Source organism: Manacus vitellinus, unplaced genomic scaffold (assembly GCF_001715985.3).
Source record: "Manacus vitellinus isolate BGI_N305 unplaced genomic scaffold, ASM171598v3 scaffold_8_pilon, whole genome shotgun sequence".
NCBI classification, from domain to species: Eukaryota; Metazoa; Chordata; class Aves; order Passeriformes; family Pipridae; genus Manacus; species Manacus vitellinus.
In genome coordinates, this window is record NW_021940864.1 from 18,053,911 (window position 1) to 18,075,539 (window position 21,629).

At 37.2% G+C, this 21,629-nt stretch overlaps 1 protein-coding gene across 2 annotated transcripts in view; it reads right to left on the reverse strand.

The window, feature by feature from the left end:
• The window catches only part of ZFAND3 (zinc finger AN1-type containing 3), a 135,535-nt gene that overhangs the window by 13,794 nt on the left and 100,112 nt on the right, over window positions 1–21,629 (reverse strand). For both annotated transcript variants that reach the window (XM_018085191.2, XM_029965039.1), the window contains exon 6: window positions 9,894–10,064. In XM_018085191.2, coding sequence (XP_017940680.2) covers window positions 9,894–10,064 — 171 coding nt within the window. The remainder of the gene's footprint in view (window positions 1–9,893; window positions 10,065–21,629) is intronic.

Consider the following 21,629-nt stretch of genomic DNA (forward strand, 5'->3'; position numbering starts at 1 on the left):
AGATGCAACTTCCCAGAAATTAGCATTTTAATTTGTCATGTAATCTGTCAATATAACTGAAGGAAACATTTTTCACCAAAAGGCTTGTGCAATTTTTCAAGCATAAAGACAGGAAAAAATAGACAAAACAACCAAAACCAATTAGTGTTTAATTTAACAAAAGAATTTTTAAAGAAATTGCTCCCAAGAACTTACAGCATCAACAGAGATGCCAGACAGTGAACACCAATGACTGACTAACTTGAGGGAGATGAAAAGCTAGGGTCAAAATGAAAAGTTTACACTTGAGGTAGGTGAAAAGAGTTTCCTTTTTTGAGTAACTGTGTGATCTTGCAATCATGTATTAAAGTGGAATTAGTATCACTGCTTCATTTGTAAAAAAAACACTCATTGCCACATTTCAGGACCAGGAACACACAAATAATAATACTCCCCCTATATCATTCCTAGTTTCACAAGGTTATATCCTGTGGGATGTGGAAGAATGAATCCAAAGAACAGAATATACAGTTAAAAAGCAGAATTATGCCAAAAAGGCCTCCTAGTGTACAGGACTAGGCAGATAATAAAGTAGAGGTAAAACATGTTAATAGGTAACACCATAGTAAATGCTAGTAGTACTGTAAAATTAGATTTTTCCATAGGCTATACCAGCACATAAACATTTTTTTCCTGCACAGCTTATTTAGATTTGAGAAGTGTGAAATCTTAAACAATGTGTCCTGAGAAAGGGAGGGTGGATGACTGAGTCACCACAGCATCAGTGCAGGGACTGATGTCCTGTGTTTAACACTTTCAAAAGAGCTACATGAGCATTAATACTTCTAGAATTCTCTACACCAAGCCCACCTGAGCAAATGCACCTCTCTCCGAAGCTGAGGATTTAATTAAAAGCTGAAGTGTACCCAGTAACTTAATTAAAACAGCAAGCAATACTGAGTGATTCAATAATGTATGTGTATAATTCTGTTTAGCCCAATGAAAATGCAAGACTTCTAATAAAGAACTGGAATGAATAATGAAAGGGTCTATACAACATACAGTACTTGTACGTTGTATTAATTCTAACAGCTCTCCTGGATCCTGCATGTATTTTGACTTCATCACATGCTGAATATGATTCCAGGTTTGACCTTCAGTATATTTCCTGAGCTGTACTATTTATGCCTTGGGTTTCAGTAGCTTTCTAGAGGTTGCACCATATTGATCTCCAGTCTGACAACAGCTAGGCTTGCTGGCCAAATCACTGGAGAGAAGCAGCCCTGTTTCTTTTAAACCTAAATAACAGGTATTTTATGTCTTCATTCCCTATTTACACCTTACGTGCGGGGTCGCTTAGATTACACGTTCTGCGCCACATGAGTCTTCTATTCCTGTAGCCTCTTGCAATCTATGTCAAGAGTTAATTCTTGTTCTAACCACAGGAAAATAGAGCTCCATTCAGAAGCCCTATTTATACCATAAAGAAAAACAAATGCTTAGAGCAATGTACACTTCCACTCTTCCTTTTTTTTTTTTTTTTGTGTGGACTTAATATAACATTCCTTGCTCCTGCTTGTGCAGAATATGGCAGGACCCTCCAGTTGTGCACTAGCTGTGCATATACTTGCAAAACTTTCAGCCACTCAGGAATGTTTGACAGCTGCGAACACCTCTCTGAGTAACTATTTTCATTTCAATACATATAAGATACAGTTAAATAAACATATTACTTAAAAAAACTTACTGAATACTCCTCAGTGAATATCCATAAATACAGTTTTTCAGCTCTTGAAACTCTCTTCCGAAGACAGACATATTTAATATTAAAAGGCCCTGACACAGACTAGTATTATTCTTTTTACTTTTGTGAAAACAGATGCATACAAATCTTTATGCCATTTCCTTAGAGTGTCCATCCAATTTCCTTAGAACATCCACAGCAAGCTAGTAACGAACCAAGTAGTCTCAGGTCTCACTACCTACCTTCTTATACCTGAATTATGTAATTTAGGACCACATGTGGCATTTTCCTTTAGCTAATATGTATTTATTTTGTAAGGGAAAAATACGCCAATTCCTGGAAAGAACCCTGACTTTTTAAGTAAATTCTGACAATTCCTTTAAACATCCTTTTTCTTCTCCCAGTTCTTATGCAGCAATTGTTATGTTCTTTCCCCACTTCTTCCTGTGAACAATTTAGACTTTTCACCAACAAAATTCACTGGGCATCATTCCTCCCTACCTAAGCCTTACTTCATGGTCAGTTGAATTATCCAGTAATGTTCCTTCAGAATTTGTCAGATTATTATGGCATATTTTTAGGCCTTCTCTGTCTACCTCAAATATCAAGCACATTAGTAAAACAAGTACTTTGGTGCATAGCTATTTGTTAACATATAGACAAAAACCTTTGATTTGCTTTGAGGGGGACGTATCTTTCCTTTTGAGACCAGACTGCTGCAGCCTCTGGCTGACCAGCAGAAGCTTTCTGTGTGCACAGTCCTGGTGAAGCTGTAAGAAATGCCTGTGAGACTCTGGATAAATAAGAACACTGTAAAGAAAGAACTTTGATTAGAAAAGGTAGAGTACTTTAACCTTCAAAAATGTTTCCTTTAACATCTGGCAGATAGATGTCTATTATCTTCATTTTTCTGATGAGAAAAACCAACTCAAAGACTGAGCAAATGACTTCTCTAAAGGTGTTGAAAGAGATGAAATTAGAAATAAGGTAGTCCCAGATAGATTTTTATGTTCAGGTTCTCTAGGTCATGCGTCACTTGTGCATACAAGGCAATTTAAAACTGTATCATCTTTTACTGTAAGCATACAGTTTGTTCTTCTGTAACCACAGTACAGGTGGGTAGGAAAGAAGAGACATAATGTGGTAAGCAACAAAATGCTTATTTTTTACCTCACACTGCAGTTTCCATGTAAAACCCCCCTGAAGGTTATATACTGAAGGACATATCACATCAGTAGTGTCAAAATAAAACTGCTTTTTTTGTTTTGTTTTTAAAAGAAATATGCTAATTTGTTTATTGAAGGAGAATCTGGGGACTTAAGAGACCAACTGACCCATTTAAGTCACTGACTGGGACCACAGGAAGGTAATAGGCTCGGTATACATTACTAAATCAACACTGCCAAACCTCAGGAAGCAAGAAAGTGAAAGAAATAAAAATGAGCACATGCTGTAAGAAACCCACATTAACTGAACAAGCTAGGGGAATATACTGGAGCATCTTCAAAAGATATTTCATGATTCCTAATTATAAGCAGAGCATGAACTCCATTTACACTTTTAAAATTGTGGACAGCTTTTCTAAAACGTAGACGCTAAAGCACTTTTCTGGGTCCTACCCTTGGAACTCATGCTGCACCGAGCAGTCAGCTACTTTTAACTGTAAAATTTCCAGTATTTTCAGAATACGTATTACTCAGAATGACCAACATTAGTTAACAGCTCCAATTCCCTATTACTTTAAATTAGAGTTTTGGAATAACATCTTCCTAAAATAAAGCAAAACAAAATAACCTTTGGAGTTCAAATTCAAACTTCAATGGATTTTCGGTTGTGGTGGTTTTTTTTTAATACTTGCAGCAACATAAGCTAAGATGCTAGCCATTACTGATATGGTTGAAGCAAAAGTACTATTCTGGGAGCAAGTCTCTTAGAACACACAACAGAGGAGCTGAATATGGTACATCTTCAAGGCTAACAGTAAGACTGGCCAGAATTGTAGTACATAACCACTTACTAATAAGATTTGTTTTTCTTTCAATACTTCTTACTGAACTGGTTGACTCATAATCTCCAGAAGCAGTGTATTTCATTTTAATCAATGGAAGCACATCTGTTACACCAATACATAATCGCGCCCTGAAGCCATTTTGGTTTATTCCAGATAAACCTTATCCATCTAGAAAGTGAATTTACCAGCACCATTACAAATTCTCCTCGACAGAAATAGATTCCATGGAAATGGAACCATGATTTAATATTTTACCAAGTTTTAAGAGAAACATTAGTCTAACATATGTTGGACGACTTTGTACAAAGATGCAGTGGTTTATCTACTGAAGTTTGTTTCTTTCTTCCTGTCTTTCTGAAGATTATTCTAAATTAACTGAGTAAATTAAATCATTCCAAAATTATTTTGGCACTATCCAAACAAGTGCCTCATCTCCTGTGTTTATGAACCAGCAGCTCTATTATACAATTTAAGAATCTGCAGCTGTTTTGCTTCCACTTTTTTGATAACTGAATCACAGTGAGCCTCGCTGTCAGTTATCTGTAAAACAGGTACAGTCCCTGTTGTGTGGAACCATTTTGTTTCTGCTGGCTAACAGAAATGTTCAGTGCTTGACAGGAGTCTGTTCTTTTCTGCCTCTTATCCTCTGGCTAGCAGAAGATCAAAACAGAAGTAAACCAACAGTAGTACCAAGAAAAGAATTTCAACAGGTTATTCAAATTTATACAGAAATAAACTAAAAACAAGGAGGTGGAAAAATAAGCACAGTAACTAGGAAGGAAATTTATGCCCTTATTAAGGAGCAGTCTATGGCGGGCCTCAACAATGTGCTACACTCTCAATTCCATGTGTTCAGCAGCACCAGGCAGCACTCCAGCTAACAGGCTAACTTAGACTCTTGTTTCCTGGCTCAAAGTTTTACTGCTGTGGAGGTCACTTGTGAGCAAGCATCCCTTCAAATCAAAAAACAGACAAACATCAGTACTTGCCAACATCAAATTAAAATTGCAAAACACCACATTTTGCCTTCACCCATGCCTGAGGTTAGTACTCACTGCAGAGTCCCCCTCAAGAGCAGCAGCGAATACACAACTGTTAAGTCAATCCGCATTCTGGGAAATTGTAACTTGTTACAACACAACCTAGGCCAGGAAAACTCCAAGAAAATCTTTCCTCTCCACACAGGCAAGAAATATGGCTAAAAACTGTTTGATCAGAATGAACCACAACTGAGCAATTATTTTTTAAATGTGATCAAACTGGAAGGTTTCAACATCTTCCCATTCTATTAAGCATCTACTCTGGCCAAAGAACACAAAACTCCCCAAGATTCCTATCTCAGAAGCACACAAACTAAAGGGCAACCTCCCTCAAAGGCACTCTACTGGAAGCTAAAGCTAGGCTAACTTTCCGGGCCCATTTTTCTCACCAGCTCACTGACTGCCAAGAAGTTCTGGACAGGTGGAACCTGAAGTACAGAGATGCCCATTAGGATGTGGCCTACAAACAGTAAACAATTCTGCTGCAGAGCTGGCACACTATACTAATTTTTCTTTGATTGCTGACTAGAAGTGGATCTAACATGACAGATGTGAAATTCCTTTACTGATCACCTAGAATATCTTTGTATCTCCCATGCAATTCTAACAGAAAGACCACTACAGACTTCTGTGTGTTGGCTTTACACAGCAAGTGGTACCAGAACCATTTTTTGCTGTAAAATACTAAGACTCTGCCATAAAATTAAGCTATCCTTTCTGGGCAAATAATTTCTCTGGATTAAAAGTTTACAGGCTCAGTGCCTTTTAAAACTGTACACAACTTTATTTAATAGCAATGTACATCTGGTCAAGTAATTAAGAACAGGCCTAGCAATTTGCAAATTACCAACCTGCCTTTTTCCAAAATACATTTCCAGAACTCTGTGTCATATAGCTACTTTCACTCACAAATTCCCTGCCCCTAGTTTTGAAGCAAGTCTGTGGTAACCACCCCGGTTATCACCCCACTGAGACAACAACTTAATTTTCAGATCAAGGATCACAGGCAATTGATTTTGGACTGCTTACAGAAATACTGTAACGGAGTGTAACATGAAGAACAAAATTGCTGCAATTCTTTGATGATAAAACTGCCTCCTACATCTAATATTAAATAAACACCTTATTTAAATACAATCATTATCCATCGTAACACACTATACTATTGAAAGGTCCATCCACCCCAAACTAGAAAACATTGCTGTCTGGAGAACATACCTACTGTACTGTCACCTAGAAATGTTTCACGGGAAGCTGATTTTGTGCTAGTAATGTTGATATAAAGGTTATCCAGTCAGAGGCACAAAATGAGAATTAATTTAAAAATTTCTCTTTCTCACCGAAGCTTGCAAAGTGCATCAGCAATTAACAATTCCTATCACTTCTCCCAGTCTGCTGTGTGAAAAGGCTCAGAACTCGTCTTACAAATTGCTCTTTTGAAGATCAAAGGGAAGCTGAATTTGTCTGTGTGTGCTTTGGATGAGTTTGTAATTTAATGGAACTTTCAGAGGAGGCTTGGCAGCACACTCATTTGACAGCCCCAGGGTACAGGATTCAGGGGAACTCTGTGACTCTTCCCTTCTGAGTTCCTTCCTTAGCTTTAATTGGCACCTCATTAGAAATTAATGAAAATGACATCCTCTGTTCTTCCTGCTCCAGGCATAGTATGCTACAAAAAGGCCCATCACAATTCATAACACATTCAATTTATATAGCAATGGCTCTTAAGCATTATTTATGAGATGTGAATTTCATGTCAGCAGTTAATAACTTGAACAGAGCGGAAGAAGAATGAAAAAAGATCTTGAGAGTCTGCATGTATGAAAACAAACAAATCTTTCTATATCTGAAAAATGTTGTGTTTGAATTGCTGGAACTCCCTTCTCAGTAGTGAACTGTTTTTCTTCACAGCAGAGCCCTGCAGCTTTGTCAAATCTGTCTAAAATTCCATGTAGTGTCAAGGGAACAAGCTCAGCAGCATCACCTCTCTCTGGACAGGTCTTACAGGAGACAGTAAAGCCAATATAACAGTCTCTCAAAAATCTCCGAATTGGTGTAAAGCAGCAGCCCACTCTCTCTGTTCCCTTTTCAAAAAGGCTGTCTCCCAGTTAGGTGGATCAAAAATTGCAAGTATGTCTACATTAAAACATTGTCCTGTATGTACACACTTTTCTTTCCACTACGTCTCGCTAAAAATCTCACTGGAAGAGTTACCAGGACAATCATCAAAAAAGGAGATGATTTCCAGTACTTTTAACATTAGGACAAGAAGATGTGTAACAGCAAACAATAAAATTGCTGTTCTGTGGCGTTAATTTGGATTTTAACAACAGTGTTTCAGATACAGCTTTGGAGCATTTGTATGTGGTAAATCCTTTTTCTTTTTAAATCCAAGCAAACACATATATTTGTCATTCTGAAGATGATGTCTGTCTTTTCATTAACCCTGACTATCAGAATTTTTTTTAATGTTTGAAGTTGAGAGTTTTTTGCCCACATTTTTTTCCCATTGCTTCAGTTAAGGATTAAGATGACAAGAATTTAACAGCAGCGGTTCAAAGTGCAGATCAAACAATGTTCCACCTTGACCACTACTTTTGAAGAATGTATGTGCTTATTTTACACCAGTTGATTATATCTCACCACCTCCATGAACACACATCATAACCTGTGCTTCACGTTGCGACAAAAAAGGATAACCTGATCACATATGGATCTAAGAAATATTTTAAACGAATGAGAATTTAACATATTTATTCTGTTCCATTTCCCATCACCTCCTCCCCAGGGTTTTTGATCTGGTTTGTCACTCATGACCTAAAGCAATCTAATTTTACAGATAGCAGGGCAAGTTGCTGAGAACAGTTTCTAAGGCAGCATCTTTAAAAAATGACAACAGCCACGTGCTGATATCAACAGCCAGGTGATGTGAAGATGAGGTGACCTGTGTTGCTCAGTGGCAGAGTTTTGTTTGCTTCTTATTAATATGACTATTAAAAGTAAGTAGCACAGTGTATGCCTACATTCACATCACGAGAGCATTTCATTATAGATAACACACACTTACTGTATAGAGTGTTAATGAAACCTTATAACTGCACAGATAAACCAAAGATCTCTAGTTTTTTTCAGCTCTGTTGTAAACATAGAAATAGACTCCTGCCTTCTACTTCTCCCATTAAATGTGTGGAATATAAATGTTTGTATTACAAACTTTAAACTATATAGGATGTAATATACGAATGCAGATTTTAATTTTGTCACTTATTGCTGAGGGACCCAGAATTTTTTTTCATGTTCATGTTTTATTTAGACATTTTATGAACTTTAACAGAAATATTTCCATAAAGCTATACATATCCAGTAGAAACAATTTAAAGAATAATTCCTACAACATTTATATTGGAACAGTATCGAATTATGGAACCACTTCAAGAAAACCTGAGAGGAACCAACCAGATATATCTATAATCCAGTTTACAAGAAAAAAAAAGGCAGGTCTTATTTTATAATTTTAAAAACACTACTGATTGATAAAAGGACTTCTTAAGAGTTGCTTTCAACTTCATTGCTCTTACATAGCTCCAATATTGCAGAATGCAGGAAAGATTATTGATATAGCATAATGGCTAAGCAATCTTTTCTCTAATACTCCCCAAACCTTTTTACTGTCTTGCTCCCAATATTAGGGAGGATTCTTCTATTTCAGTCAGGTACCTGTGAGCAGCCGCAGTCATTCTAAACATGACAGGAGCAGAACAAGAGCAGAAACTCTTGCCTCTGTCATGCTGAGGAGGAAGAGTCATACCAAACTGTGTCATTGATAGCTCTGAATCTCTTCAGTTTGATAAAACTGTTACCAGAGACTTCAAAGTGTCCTGACACGATTTCCGTAACAAGAATTTCAACATTACAAGCTTTTGATATCATGTTTGGTGGCATCACAGATAATGGATGCTAGGCAGTGCTCCAGTATCTGAAACAAAGCCTATCTCATGTCCAAAAGAGCACAACACAGCAGTAATCTCTACAGGCTGAAGACAGACAGATGCTGAAGAAGAGAATAAAATCTTTGCAGCTTTCTATTGCTTCTCTTCACTTGGTTTTGGGTATTCAGTATTCAATAACTGGGTCTTTGTAACTAGCTTACCCAACCCTTCCTCTTCACACTGGTGCTCAGGAGGACATGCCTTCTATCCAGAAAATGTTTTTAACACAATACTCTATATTTTACAGGAGCAATGTTAATTGCACCTATCGTCTATGCAAATCCTTTGGAAATTATCCCCCTGTTGAGATACAGTGAAGTAACTAAAACAAACTTCTCCAAATGTATTGATACAAGTATTGTCAGAGAGCACAATGCAAGCTTTCAACACATGATTATATGAAAAAATAATTAGCAGGTAAAACTACCACATGCATCATCACTGGGTCTAATGAGCACATTTAAACCAGTTATGAACACAACTCATGAAGGAGAGAACATCTCTGGAATCTAGTCACATTAATTATTGTTTCAGAATGATTATTTGCATTTAATATGAAACTGCAAATTAGATTTCTGCATGGGAATATCGTCCTCAATTCAATTGCCTGAACAGTGTCATCAACTTTGGTAAAGCCAAGCTAGATGATTTGAAGTGTATCATGAACAACAAGTTTTTCCCCAGCAAGAACTAACACGAGAATGAAAATATTTTCAGTTAGAAGTTTTTTAGGTTTAAGGTTTTTAATAATAATGTAACATGTAGAATGTAGATGCTGACCTATGTTCCTTTACACCCTGTAAAAACTTTCTGATCTTTTTATACTTCCTGATGTGTTTCTTCTCCTATCAAGTGGCTGTGATGCTCTCCCACCTTACAGGGATTTATGAAGCTAAAGTCATTAACATCTGAGATCTCTTGACACAAGGCAGTATATCAAGGCCAAAATTTTAAAGGGGAAATTAGACAGCAACTAATTATAACTTTTTGCTACCAGTGGAAGCTACAGGTTCTGTTGAAAGTATCTTTGAAAGACAAAAAATGCAAGTGTTCTCTGTATTTCCACCTCTGATATGGATCTGAGCACAGCTGCATTAGAAAGCCAGACACTACTGACAAACAGTACTCACCACAGCGACATGATCCCAGTTCCTGCTGTACTAGTTCCAGTTTTGTTTGGCACTGGAAGCATCGACGTCTACTCTTCTGTTTGGATCGACTGGTTTCTTCAGGCCTGTCATTACTGTCATCCAGTAGCCGTGGCCGTTTCACAGGAGAAGCCTCACTCTCCGACTGTGAATCTGTTGTATTCACAACAAATATTTTAGGAAAAATATTAGAACTTCCTTGCTGAGGCATCCCTTTAGGCAGACTGAAGGTATATTGCTTTCAGCTGGGGTCACCACCAAGCAGTGCGATTCTTCCCATCCTACTGCATACGCACGTTTTCTTAACAACCAAAGTGAGCATCAAGTAAAGGACAAATTATCTTTGTTCCCTATAAGAACCCCTCCTGTTGTCAATACCAAATATAAAATGAAGTGATTAGCTTCCTTCCAGCCAAGGCTGGGTCATACAGAGATACATGTAGAGCACACACCATCCTAAACAATTGCAGGCTTCATCTGTCATCTCATTTAGTTTCTCCTGCGCGCCTTCTTCATTCTCCCCACACAAACTAACTGAAGGATGCTGCTGATGAAAAACAAGTGCACGCAGGTTCAACCTATTTCCTCCCTGGGTAGAAGGGAGATTTTTAAGGCACAGCATGTAAATTATAACTCTTATGACTGAAGGCGGTACATGAAAGCACCATACTGTGCTTCCCTCTTTCCACATGGCTAACAATTTAAATGTAAATTAGTGTACACTAACAATATAAACCCAAACTAAATAAGCATGATCTGTATATACATCCTATAAATTCCAAATGCTTAGCCATTTTGAAAGAATTAGAATACTATTTGCATTAATAACTTTATAAATTCCAGATGATAAGAAAATAGTGTGTAGAAAGCCTTAAGAAGTTAGAGGTTCAGGACAGCCTCACTTCAGGTAGTGCAGTGCCTCCTTTTGTTTGTTTGTGGGGTTTTTTGGGTTTTTTGTTTGTTTGTTTGTTTTTGTTTTGGTTGTTTTTTTTTTTACAATGGAGAGTATCTTGACCAGGGTTCTAGAGTAGCACATGAAATGCACATTACTGACTGGAACATGGGATGCTCAAGCCTTGTTTTTATGGCATGTCAAAGGCAGAAGATTTCAGTGGATCTGCTGCTCTGCAATCCAAGTCAGGACAGGTTAGATAAGACATTTTCCCTCCCCAAACCTGTGCACAGCAGAATCAGTGCTGTGTTTCTTTGTAATAGGAACTGTAAACAAATTTAATTCCAACTATACTACAAATTATATATTTTTTTTGTAGTGCTGCAAGGAGCTGCTGAAAGCCATTATTGCAATTGGTCAGCATTCTAGTGCACGATGGTGATCAAGGAAAAAAAAATTAGTTCAGTTAAATCCATTTTGAAAGGACATTGATCCAATAAATAACAGGGTAACTACATCTTTTTGGCAGGATGGTAACCTATTGAACATGTTTGTACCATTATTTTAAGATTCCAGTGCTTATGTCTACTTTGTGTAGCTGTCCTGGATCAGGCAGGAAAAGGTAACTGTCCATATTCTTGTTATTTCAGCTATATTACCTGATCCCCTGCTTCTCAACATCGTGACTTTCCTTGAGCAAACACCTTAAGGAAGTAAGAGTAGAAATACCTGCTAGCTTCTCCATTGGGTATGCTCTGTTAACTTTCCCTGGATACTCACATGCGATATAGACTAAGCCACATTTCCTACCTGTGTTTCAGCCCTTGTGTCACAGTGTTTTTCCAGTTGCTGGACTCCAATGTTACACCATTACAAATACACAACTTGCGTCACTACTGGAGCCTACTTTATTTCTGTCATATTGCTCTTAAGATATGCTGAAAATGTGCCTGGCTTCACAATAAGTACTAAGTCTCTATCTCACATTTCATAGTAGAGTGAACTGCTTTCTGCACAGTATACAGGTGATAAGTTTTTATTAAGCTGCAATGATTTTATCTGCTATGTGTCTCAAGACAGATGCCTTTTTGAGTAGTGGCATAGATTAAAACTTACACCTCACAAAATACATATATTAGGTCTAAACTGACATTCAGTACATAACATGCTCCACCTTTGCATACTTGGCTGTGCAGGAGCCTTGACAAGAAAAAGAAAATAGTGCATCATGAATTAATATAGTTACGGAACAATTAGTCCTGTCTTAAATCTCTGCAGAAGATGATCTGAGGGAAAGATCCTCTGAACAGACTGCCTGACATTCTGAACAGAGATCCTGTCTCATGCTCCAAGACCAACAGTCCTATCACACAGACACTTGTTTTCAGACTGCCTAGAAGACCAGGCTAGCCTTAAGTGAAGGATGCCCCCTTCAAAAGGCAGCTTGTGTACTCTAACCTGGATGACTCAAGTGTTCAGTAAAAACATATTCCAGCCACCTTGTTGCCAAAGATGGCAAACTACATGTTTTGTAGTTTATTCATTAATCAGAGAAATAGATACACTGCTTTTGGAACAGTTACCTCCCACACATCTTTGCTTCTGGAAACATACACCATTCTGGTAGTTCTCAGAAGCAAATCTGGCATTCTGAATTAAGCCGATGAAAACCACAGTGGTCTGCTTATAACAAAATCCAAATAAGGGATTCATGGTATGAGTCAAATAGTGTCTAATCAGTTAATGAAACCATGTGCCTTAATGAGAAAAATAGCTACCCCAAGACAGGCTAGTAGTCCTACGAATTAAAATATTTAATTATACACTTCCTGTTAATTGGTAATGGTTAACTGAATATTAGCATAAGTTGGTTAATATCACAGGAGTGAAAATTTAGCTATCTCATTTTTTAAAATGCATATGTTTCTGCCATAAATTAAAACACTTTTAATACTGAGGTAAACTTAGCCTGACTCTCCTGGATTGCACCATGCCTTGAACACATGAGCTCCAGCTCATCCTCATTACAAACAAGATCAACAGCACAGGTGCTTATATCTTCTCATGGGCAAGTACAGTGATCAAGGAGAAAGCACAGATCAGAAATTTGGAACTTTTAGGTTCAGTCTAGTGTGCATTTCTTCCAGATCATGTTGCCTTCCACCATACTGACACAAGCAATACACAACACAAATCTTCCAGCACCTGGAATCTTTCAACAATAAAGTTCAGAGATCCGATAGCAAAAGGAAATTGCCATACACAGCCTTACTACGTGGACTGCAGCAGAAAAAACCCTCTATGAACAGGTTGAAGTGCTGAACTTCCCTAGATCAAGAGTAAATTCCCAGCAGGAACCTTTAAACAATCAAAAAGGGCTACAGAGAAGAGGATTCTCTCAGCCAGTGACTGACAGTGGCTTTCCTCAGAAGGATGGTTAGTGCAACAATAACTGCTTCTGCCTTTGCTTTTAAGAAACATTTTCCACACCCAGTCTGCATTTTAGCATTACACCTAAACCAACAAACACCCAGTCTAAGAGAAAAAAAGAATGCTCTCCTTTTACCTGCAGATGTCAAAAATCATAAAACTTCTCTGTAAAAATGAAGAAAAACAATAAAGATGAGATCCCCAAATTTCACAAAGAAACTGCTCAGCAGAGTTTGAAACTGAAACTCTCTCATTGCAGTTTTATTTCAGAGTTAAAAAATAAGGATTCTTCTAATTGATATCTGATGATGGAGATTCATCTAATTGTGCTGACTCTTTAAAAAACCCATTTGAAATGAGAGAACAAAGTAATTCAGCTGAGGAAGACAAACTGGAGGCTTGTCTGGAATTGACAAGCAGAGCAGTGTTCTTAAAACTCTTATGTCATGGATAGAAACTCGTATTTGTTCCTCACTGTTCTCATCTTCATTACTCATGTTCTCCCCTCAAAATTTTTCAAATAAATGGTGTCTGAGCTGAATTCCACTCTCTTTCATGCCATTTTTTGGGGAGGGTGAGATGCTCTAGGTCCAGCAGAGACCTGGGCTGAGAAAATGTAACGGGGAAGGAGGAAGGATGGAAGAGACTGGAAAATAGTGAGAGAAAGAGGAGCCCTCCTCTGCTGCTGCTTGCTTCAAGAAGATGAATCTATTTAATCTCTGGTTTCACGACAGCTTTTGAGGCACTCAGGTTTTTTTTCTTTTCATAAAGAACCCATCACACTGACAGACTGGCATTTATGATCTCAGCTGTCTGTGCAAACACGAGAAAGAGCAATATTTAATGAAGCCTGCCATCTCCTCTGAAACTATTTTAAAAGAAGCTTGAGCTGTTAAAATCTCTGTCCCTAAAGAAACTTACACGGTAACAGACAATAACTATGTAACAGGGACTAACTACTGTTTGAGCAATAGCTTGTTGCCAATTTCTACTTGATTTTTTTCCCCCTTCATTATTCCACTCTTAGAGATGAGGGATTACTTAATTCCCTGGCATGTCGACTATGCATTAGAAATTTCATCTAGAGGAAATTTACAAATCTTTCCTATCACATTTACCAGAATCATCATTTAAAATCACCTCCTCTATTTCAAATGAACCTAAAATTAACATAGTTGCTCTAAAACCCGTTTGCTTGTTGACTATTAAAGAAGAGAGAGAAATTCAAGATTAACACCTTATGAGCCAAATTTGACAACTGTGACCACTTCAGTCCCTCCCTGTTGCTGTATAGTGCTGTGGAAAAAGTTATTCTGAAACTCTGGTATTTACATTGAAATGAACATCTCACACAATCATGACTACATTTCAAAGCTGTGCTCCTCTTCAGAAGTACTCATGCTCACAAGAAATTTATTTCTTTTGTGAATTCACCTAAGTTTTTCTTAAAACACTCCAGACAGATGTCTCAAAAAATCTTACATAAACCCTTTGGTAATATCTAACCACACAATTTTTTCTAGTATCATCACAGTGCCCTTAGCATCACCATTTCAACGATTTATTATTTCCCCTCCAGAGAGTTTAAAAGCAACTTCACTAAAACTCAATGTCCCTAAACAGTGTGGAATAGAGAGACCACACAGGAATAGTCTCTACAGAACTCACATCCCATCAGTCGCTGCTTTGCCTCAGGAGGCTCTCCATGAAATCACACTGGAGACTATAAATAACCCCCACAAGTTGCATTACGTAAGTTATTATTTCTCATCCATCACCACAACCATGCAACAGTAGCTGTTTCCAGCTCTAATGAGTAAAAACAACCAATAAAAAACCCACACAACTTTTAGCCTAGCTGTTTGAGATACATAATTGAAAGAATTGCTGCAAGACGTTCCAAATTACTGATTACTGATGCGCTTCAAACTCTCACAGAAAAAATTCACCCTCCTCCTTTAAAATAGAGATTAACAAAAAAAGATTCTGTTATAGACAATAACTTGAAGTGTTGGATTTTATTTAATGAACAATAAAAAATAGAAAAGAAAAAAAAAAGAAAAAGGAGGGAGTTATCATGTATTGCTTTGAGTGTAAGCAGTATTTTTGAGCTCAGTGAATGGCTTCATTTCTCCAAAAGGAGAACTGGCATACATGACACGTGTTTGTAGGAAAGAGGAAATATATAGATATATATAGATTTATGCATATATGTAAGTGAATGTGTATTAATGCTGGCATATGATTTCAAGAAAGTAGGAAAGTGTGGGAGCATAACCATACATACAGTTTTGGTAACATTCCACTTGCACATAAGAAAACACTTTTCTACTGCAGGGGAGACCCCACACTGGCACAGGTTGCCCAGGTGGGTTTGTGGAAGCTCCATTCTCGAAGGTACTCCAAACCCAACTGGACATGGCCCCCAGCCTGCTCTAGGGGATTCTGCTCTGAGCAAGGAGGTTGGACCAGTCTCCAGAGGTCACTACCACTCTCAGCCTTTCTGTAATTCTGAGATTCATGGACTGGAAAATAAAATTTAAAAATCAGATACTAATTCCTTCCTTTCACATTTTTAGTTTTCCTCTAAACCTGTATTGTCAGTATTATCATTTGTCAAAAGGGAAGTATACTATACTGCAGTGTTACCTAATGAGGCTACTAACTACCATCTCTAATGAAACAGAAGAGACTAATCTAGTTCATGTTGAAAACTGTATGACAAATAGTGAACTACATAGGCTCCTGCATGCATTTTAGCTAAGTTATAATTAGAAAAAGTGTGAAAATGCCTATTATCTTTTCTTCTCAATAAAATTCATAATTGTTAAATTAAGCAAAAAGCTAATTAGTTTTCATTTCATACTTAGGATCCTATACTACACCTGTTTTATGGTTAAGTTTTTGTATGACTCCCCCCATACTCTCTGATGTCAGCATGTCTTTAGTTAATAGAAATATTCATTTATTTCTCAACCATTTTTACTCATATACCAAACTGATTCAAATAAGCACATATTTAAATGTATTCAGCCTCCTGTACCGTACAGTTCCTTTGATGGATTAACTGAGGGCATTTCAATTAGTTAACACATTTCCTAAGGCAATGGCCACTTCTATTGCTGCTGACTGAAAGAAGGATTTTGTTAGTTTAAATAAGTAGTTGAATGGGGTTCCTTGCCTGACTTACACCAATGGACAAAAGAGCCCACAACAACAAATGAGTTTGTGAAGAGAGAACAGGTTGGACAGTCCTGCAGAGCACCTGGCCTGCTGTTCATCTCATGCTCCAAGGGTAAACACCTGAAGAACATGTTTAAAAACAGCTGTTAACAGCAAAATCATACACAGGCAGTGCTGCTGGTGTGTGCAGGCACGAGACTGAATTCCTGTTGTCTTGATTACTGGGGCCAACTGAAGCAGGGTAGAAGCCTGATACTATTCTAAGGATGTTAAGGGAAGCTGGTTTAGGTTGTTGCTGTAATTTTTTTAATAGCTAACAAACAGCATCTCAAGCCCTTCATATTCAGACTATTACCAAGAATGACCCTTGAAAAGGCCAGAAGAGGAAAACGGGCCAGAAGAGGAAAAAGGGCCAGAAAAGGAAAAAAGGCCAAAGCACTTGACTCAATGGTTTTCAAAAAAATATTTTACGGGTGTCAATTTGAACTTCTTTTCTCATTATGAAATTATGTATTTTAGCAGCACAGGGTTAGGGTTAGCAGAGGGACAGTTAACTGGTGACAGTTAAAGCTGAAGAACAAATGACATCATAAGTGGCTTGAATAATCAGAATAGGATTATTAAGTGAAGGGATAATGCACACACACAGATAGTTAAATGGAAGAATGGACACAAGAAGGAAGAAAAAAGCCGTAACACGGGAATATATATGATGAAAAGTTATGAAGGCAAATCATATAAACATCTTGGCCATTCCACAGCATGTAGTAGTACATGCATATTATATATATGATTATGTATGTAGAAATACACACTGGTTCTGATAAAATGAAATTCAAAAGTATTCAGCAATATTATAGTTTTGGTTTTTGCTGACTTCATTGAGAGCTCTCTTATGCTTTGTGAAATTCTCTAATATTGGATTAACGAGAATAGATAATGCTATAAATATTGCATATTTGCTAGTCAGCTCCAGAGTGCATAAATAAGCAGTGCTGCTCTGCTTCCAAATCCTAGTGGTATACTCCAGCTATGTCCTCATCAATCAGATGGTATACAGTATTTAGGAAGGTAATTCTTCAAACTAATAGCCTAAAACCAGTTCTACATAGAAAATAGTTGCTCTGTTATTTTTCTTTCATACACTGAGTTTTCCTTAGTAGACCCTTCCCCGCATTGGTGTAATGAGGGTTTTCCAAGGCTAAGACAGAGATTCAGAACAGGAATTGTAAAGAATCCTTGCCTGCTAGCAGTGAAAAAAATACATATTTTCAATGTTTATCTTTCAAAAAACTGATTTGTCATTAACTGCAAAACCTCAGTGATGCCATTAGCAACAGAAATCTTGCAATGAGAGACCACAGTTCCAAGGACTGTAACTGATTAATGTCAAGGAAAAAAAATAAGAGTTTTTATATTTTGATAAAAATATTACTGAATCCATTATGAGTAGGTTCTGAAATGTACCATTAATCTATCTTCAAAGTACACTTGGTTTTGATTCCATTATTTTAAATAAAGCTTAAAAATCAGCTTATATTTTGTGTTACTTTTTCTAGCAATTTTTGTGGGGGGAAAACAACAAATCCTGGCATAGAAGACAATTCCTGTACACCTGATTGTTGTCTACACTGGATTTTTTAGTGAGTAGTTCTTACTATTTGGAAAAGAGGTGTTTGAGAAGCTTCCACATTCACCTGAACCAAAGACCAGGTCTACATAAAGGGAGAGGTAGAACAGACCAGTGAAACTGGGAGGATGCAACAGTACATGCACTGTCTTGTATCTTACATCCAGCTCTTTTTCAACACTCTTTTGCCCCAAGATGTTGGACTCATTAGTTATTCCCTGAAGTTTATGTCATGCAAAACGACTTGGAGCAGGAACAGGAAAAAGAAGTAGTTTGTATGTTCACTCAACGAGTCATGCAAACAAGTTCCTCACTTTGCAGGAAGATACACTTTCCCCCATGTATGCTCAACAGACTAAAGAATACTTCCAAGAGACTCTAAAATTACCTTCATATAGTTTTAAGGCACTTGTGAAAATTAGAATCTAAATGAAACTACTGAAAACTTGTTCTTAGAAGCTGTCTGATGCTCACTGAAATAATTAGTGAGAATAAAGACCTTTACCAAGAGTCAGATGAAATCTTTGGGGCTCTGCCCTCAAATCAAAAAGTACAGCAAGAATAGGATCACGGATTAGCATCCTGCAGACTACATCTATTTTAACATAGTAAAAAAAAAATAATTTTAAAAGTAAATAGAAGTGGCTATTTCTTTCAAATATATTTCAGGCCAGTTATTTAATGCTGAACTTCTTAAAAAAAATTCTCCAGTGCAATAAAATAACAAATTAAAAATTATAAAAATTTGTGTCTCATTTGCTAAATCATACAGTAAGGAAGCTGCTTGATCTGTATAGACGACATCAGGGTGTTGACTGCTGAGATAAAATCAATTCAATTCTTCAGCCTGACAGGAGTCAGGTTTTTAAAACTTAATGATCTCAACTAGTCTTTGCGACATTCTTCATACTGTCTTGCTATTGGACAAACCCAGTCAAAATTAAAGCAAACCCTAAGCTCCCTCAATTCTGTTCCGATAGGCTGTAGGTGGGAAAAGCAAGACATGTAACCCTAATTTTTTTGCCTTTCAAATTAATGGAGATGTGGTTTATTTAAAGCTATTCCAGCTGCCTGTGGCCATGAAACAAGGAATTCAGGGCTGTTGAATATACACATATTCTTTGATAGTAACTATTGTCAAAGGTCACTTAACTGATCACTGGGAACCTGACAGTTTTGAAAACTAAACATGGCATGAAATCACTAAAAAGTATTGAAGATAAAGTTGCTTCATTTTAGGCAAAATATACATAAAGGATAAAATATTTACTCTTTCAATGAACTTGAGGACAAATCCTTTGTCATAATTCCCTAAGACTCTAGTAAAAAGATGGTAACATCTGAATTCTATAAGACAGTGATCTTGAAAATGTACAATTTTGTATTTGGCAACAATTTCACCAATTAGACTGAAAAATACGTATCAGACCATAGAAAAATGTGGTGAGAAAGTGCTGAGGGCAGCAGCATATATTTTTTCAGGACAGGAGAGCCTCATTTACCAAAGCACAGGTCACTTACCACGCTCATGGCCACGGAGAACCCTGCTGCACGGACTCTTCTCCCATTTCTTGGCTTTGTACTGACCACCCCAACTCTCCCACCTGTCCAGAAGTCTCTCTCCTGGCTCTTCTCTTCGAGGCACTAAATGCTGGCCTGTACTTTTAGAGCCTGCCGGCCTCAGGTCTAATCAAGTGCTATGAATGTTACTTGAGGTTAAACTAAATACCTTTAATCAGTCAGATCATATTTATTTTCTGCTAGTGTCACTGAAAAAATTAGGTTGGAAGGGATTTCAGGGGTCACCTAGTCCAGCCTCTTGTTTGATGCAGAGTAAATATCAAGGCTTTATAAACACCTTCCAAACATTGTCTGTAAGTATCTGTAATTCATCGATACACCATATGAAAGAAGGCTTTCACAGGTACATTACATTTTTTGTCCCTTGGGACTATCTAGCTTTCTCACTTTATGAACAATGCAAAGAAAACGTACACCTGGAAACCAGTAAGTATGAAAGTTAATTTCAAAGAAATACTATGAAAAGTTTCCATTCATTTCAGTTTAGTGTACTTTAACACAAGCAGATGTAAGTACTCCTGTCCTAATACCATAAGATAGAAAAATAATCTATTTATTTTATCCTGACTGTACTCAATAGACAAAGATAGGAGTCACTGTTTTGACTTGCTGTCATGCTGCTGCACACCTTTTCATTTCCAAAGGCTGTATTTTTTCCCACTACTCAGAAAAAAAATATCTTCAGAAGTAAACAGCATGAGTGATTAATGTATGAACTACGAAGATGCCTGCAAAACTTCTCTTTAGATCAAAGCAAGTACAGGATAAATTTCAAGGTATTTTTTTCACCTCAGTTTTGGAAAGAGATGATTTAGACATCTAGCAAAGAAATGTGCTAGACTGTAATATATAAAAATCAAGGACTTTTTAAAAAAATATATTACCTATTATTGAGTGTTAACAAGCTTTTATAAACATTCCCAGGAACCACTGAAGTTTTTAAAATTCAGAAGTAAGGATCACCATAGCTATAGCTGACTTTTAACAAACTTTTTGATATATTGGCCCAAAACTCATCACTCTGGATTCTCCAACCACACTGGTTGTAGATCATTTAGTCTAAAATGCACAGGATGCAATCAGTGTAAAAGAAAGTTCAGGTGAACCATACCCACTATTTTTTATGAATGAGAGTGACTTTTTAAAGTTGAAAATGGTGATAGACAAAATAAATCATACAATTAGAGCAAGTCCTTAATTCTGTTTACAGGTACGACTATAATGGTCTTTACCATTAGAAGGATTTTAATTTATAATAATCAAAACACTTTGAGAGGGCTCTTAGATAACCAGTGGGAGTGGAAACCAATCTGTCCACCTAGACAGATACAGAAGCACAGAACACATAATACAGCATGTCACAGAAATAGGCAATAAGATGAGGTGGTAAAAACCCATCAACATGCATCACCTGATCGTGGTACAGTGTCATCTCCCAGCCTCTATTAGCTCTTGCAGTATCAGTGCAAGTCCCAGACACTTTATCCTGTTTATAATTGCTGATGAGCAGTAATAAGGCCTCCATGCCTCAGCTCCTGTCTGTTCCACTTCAACACCCACCTATTAGGTTGTAACTTTTATTTACAGCCTTGCTTGATGTGCTGTTCTATTAGTACAGCTGGAAACTGAGAGGAGTTGGGGGGGAAGAGCGTCCCTAATGGGCACTATTATTGCTAGGGCTGGGTGATTTATTATGCTGCTTGAAGGCTGTTTTATCATCACTTTCCTGTCGTTGAAAGAGCTCCAAGAAGGCTGGATTTCTAACACAATGCCCTCCAGAAGTCAAACACTAAAGAACACCTTAATAGTCCCCTGGAACACCAATGAAAACATACCTCAAAGTTGGTTTAATGCTATAAAGCCCCCTTCAATAATCTTTTGTGTATTTTTGCTCAGGAGCTTAACACTTCAGAGCAATTAAAAAAACCAAATCTATTTAGTGGTATGAGGTCCTCTTGTCCTTACTCAATACATAGAGATTGATTAAAAAAAAAAAAGATCA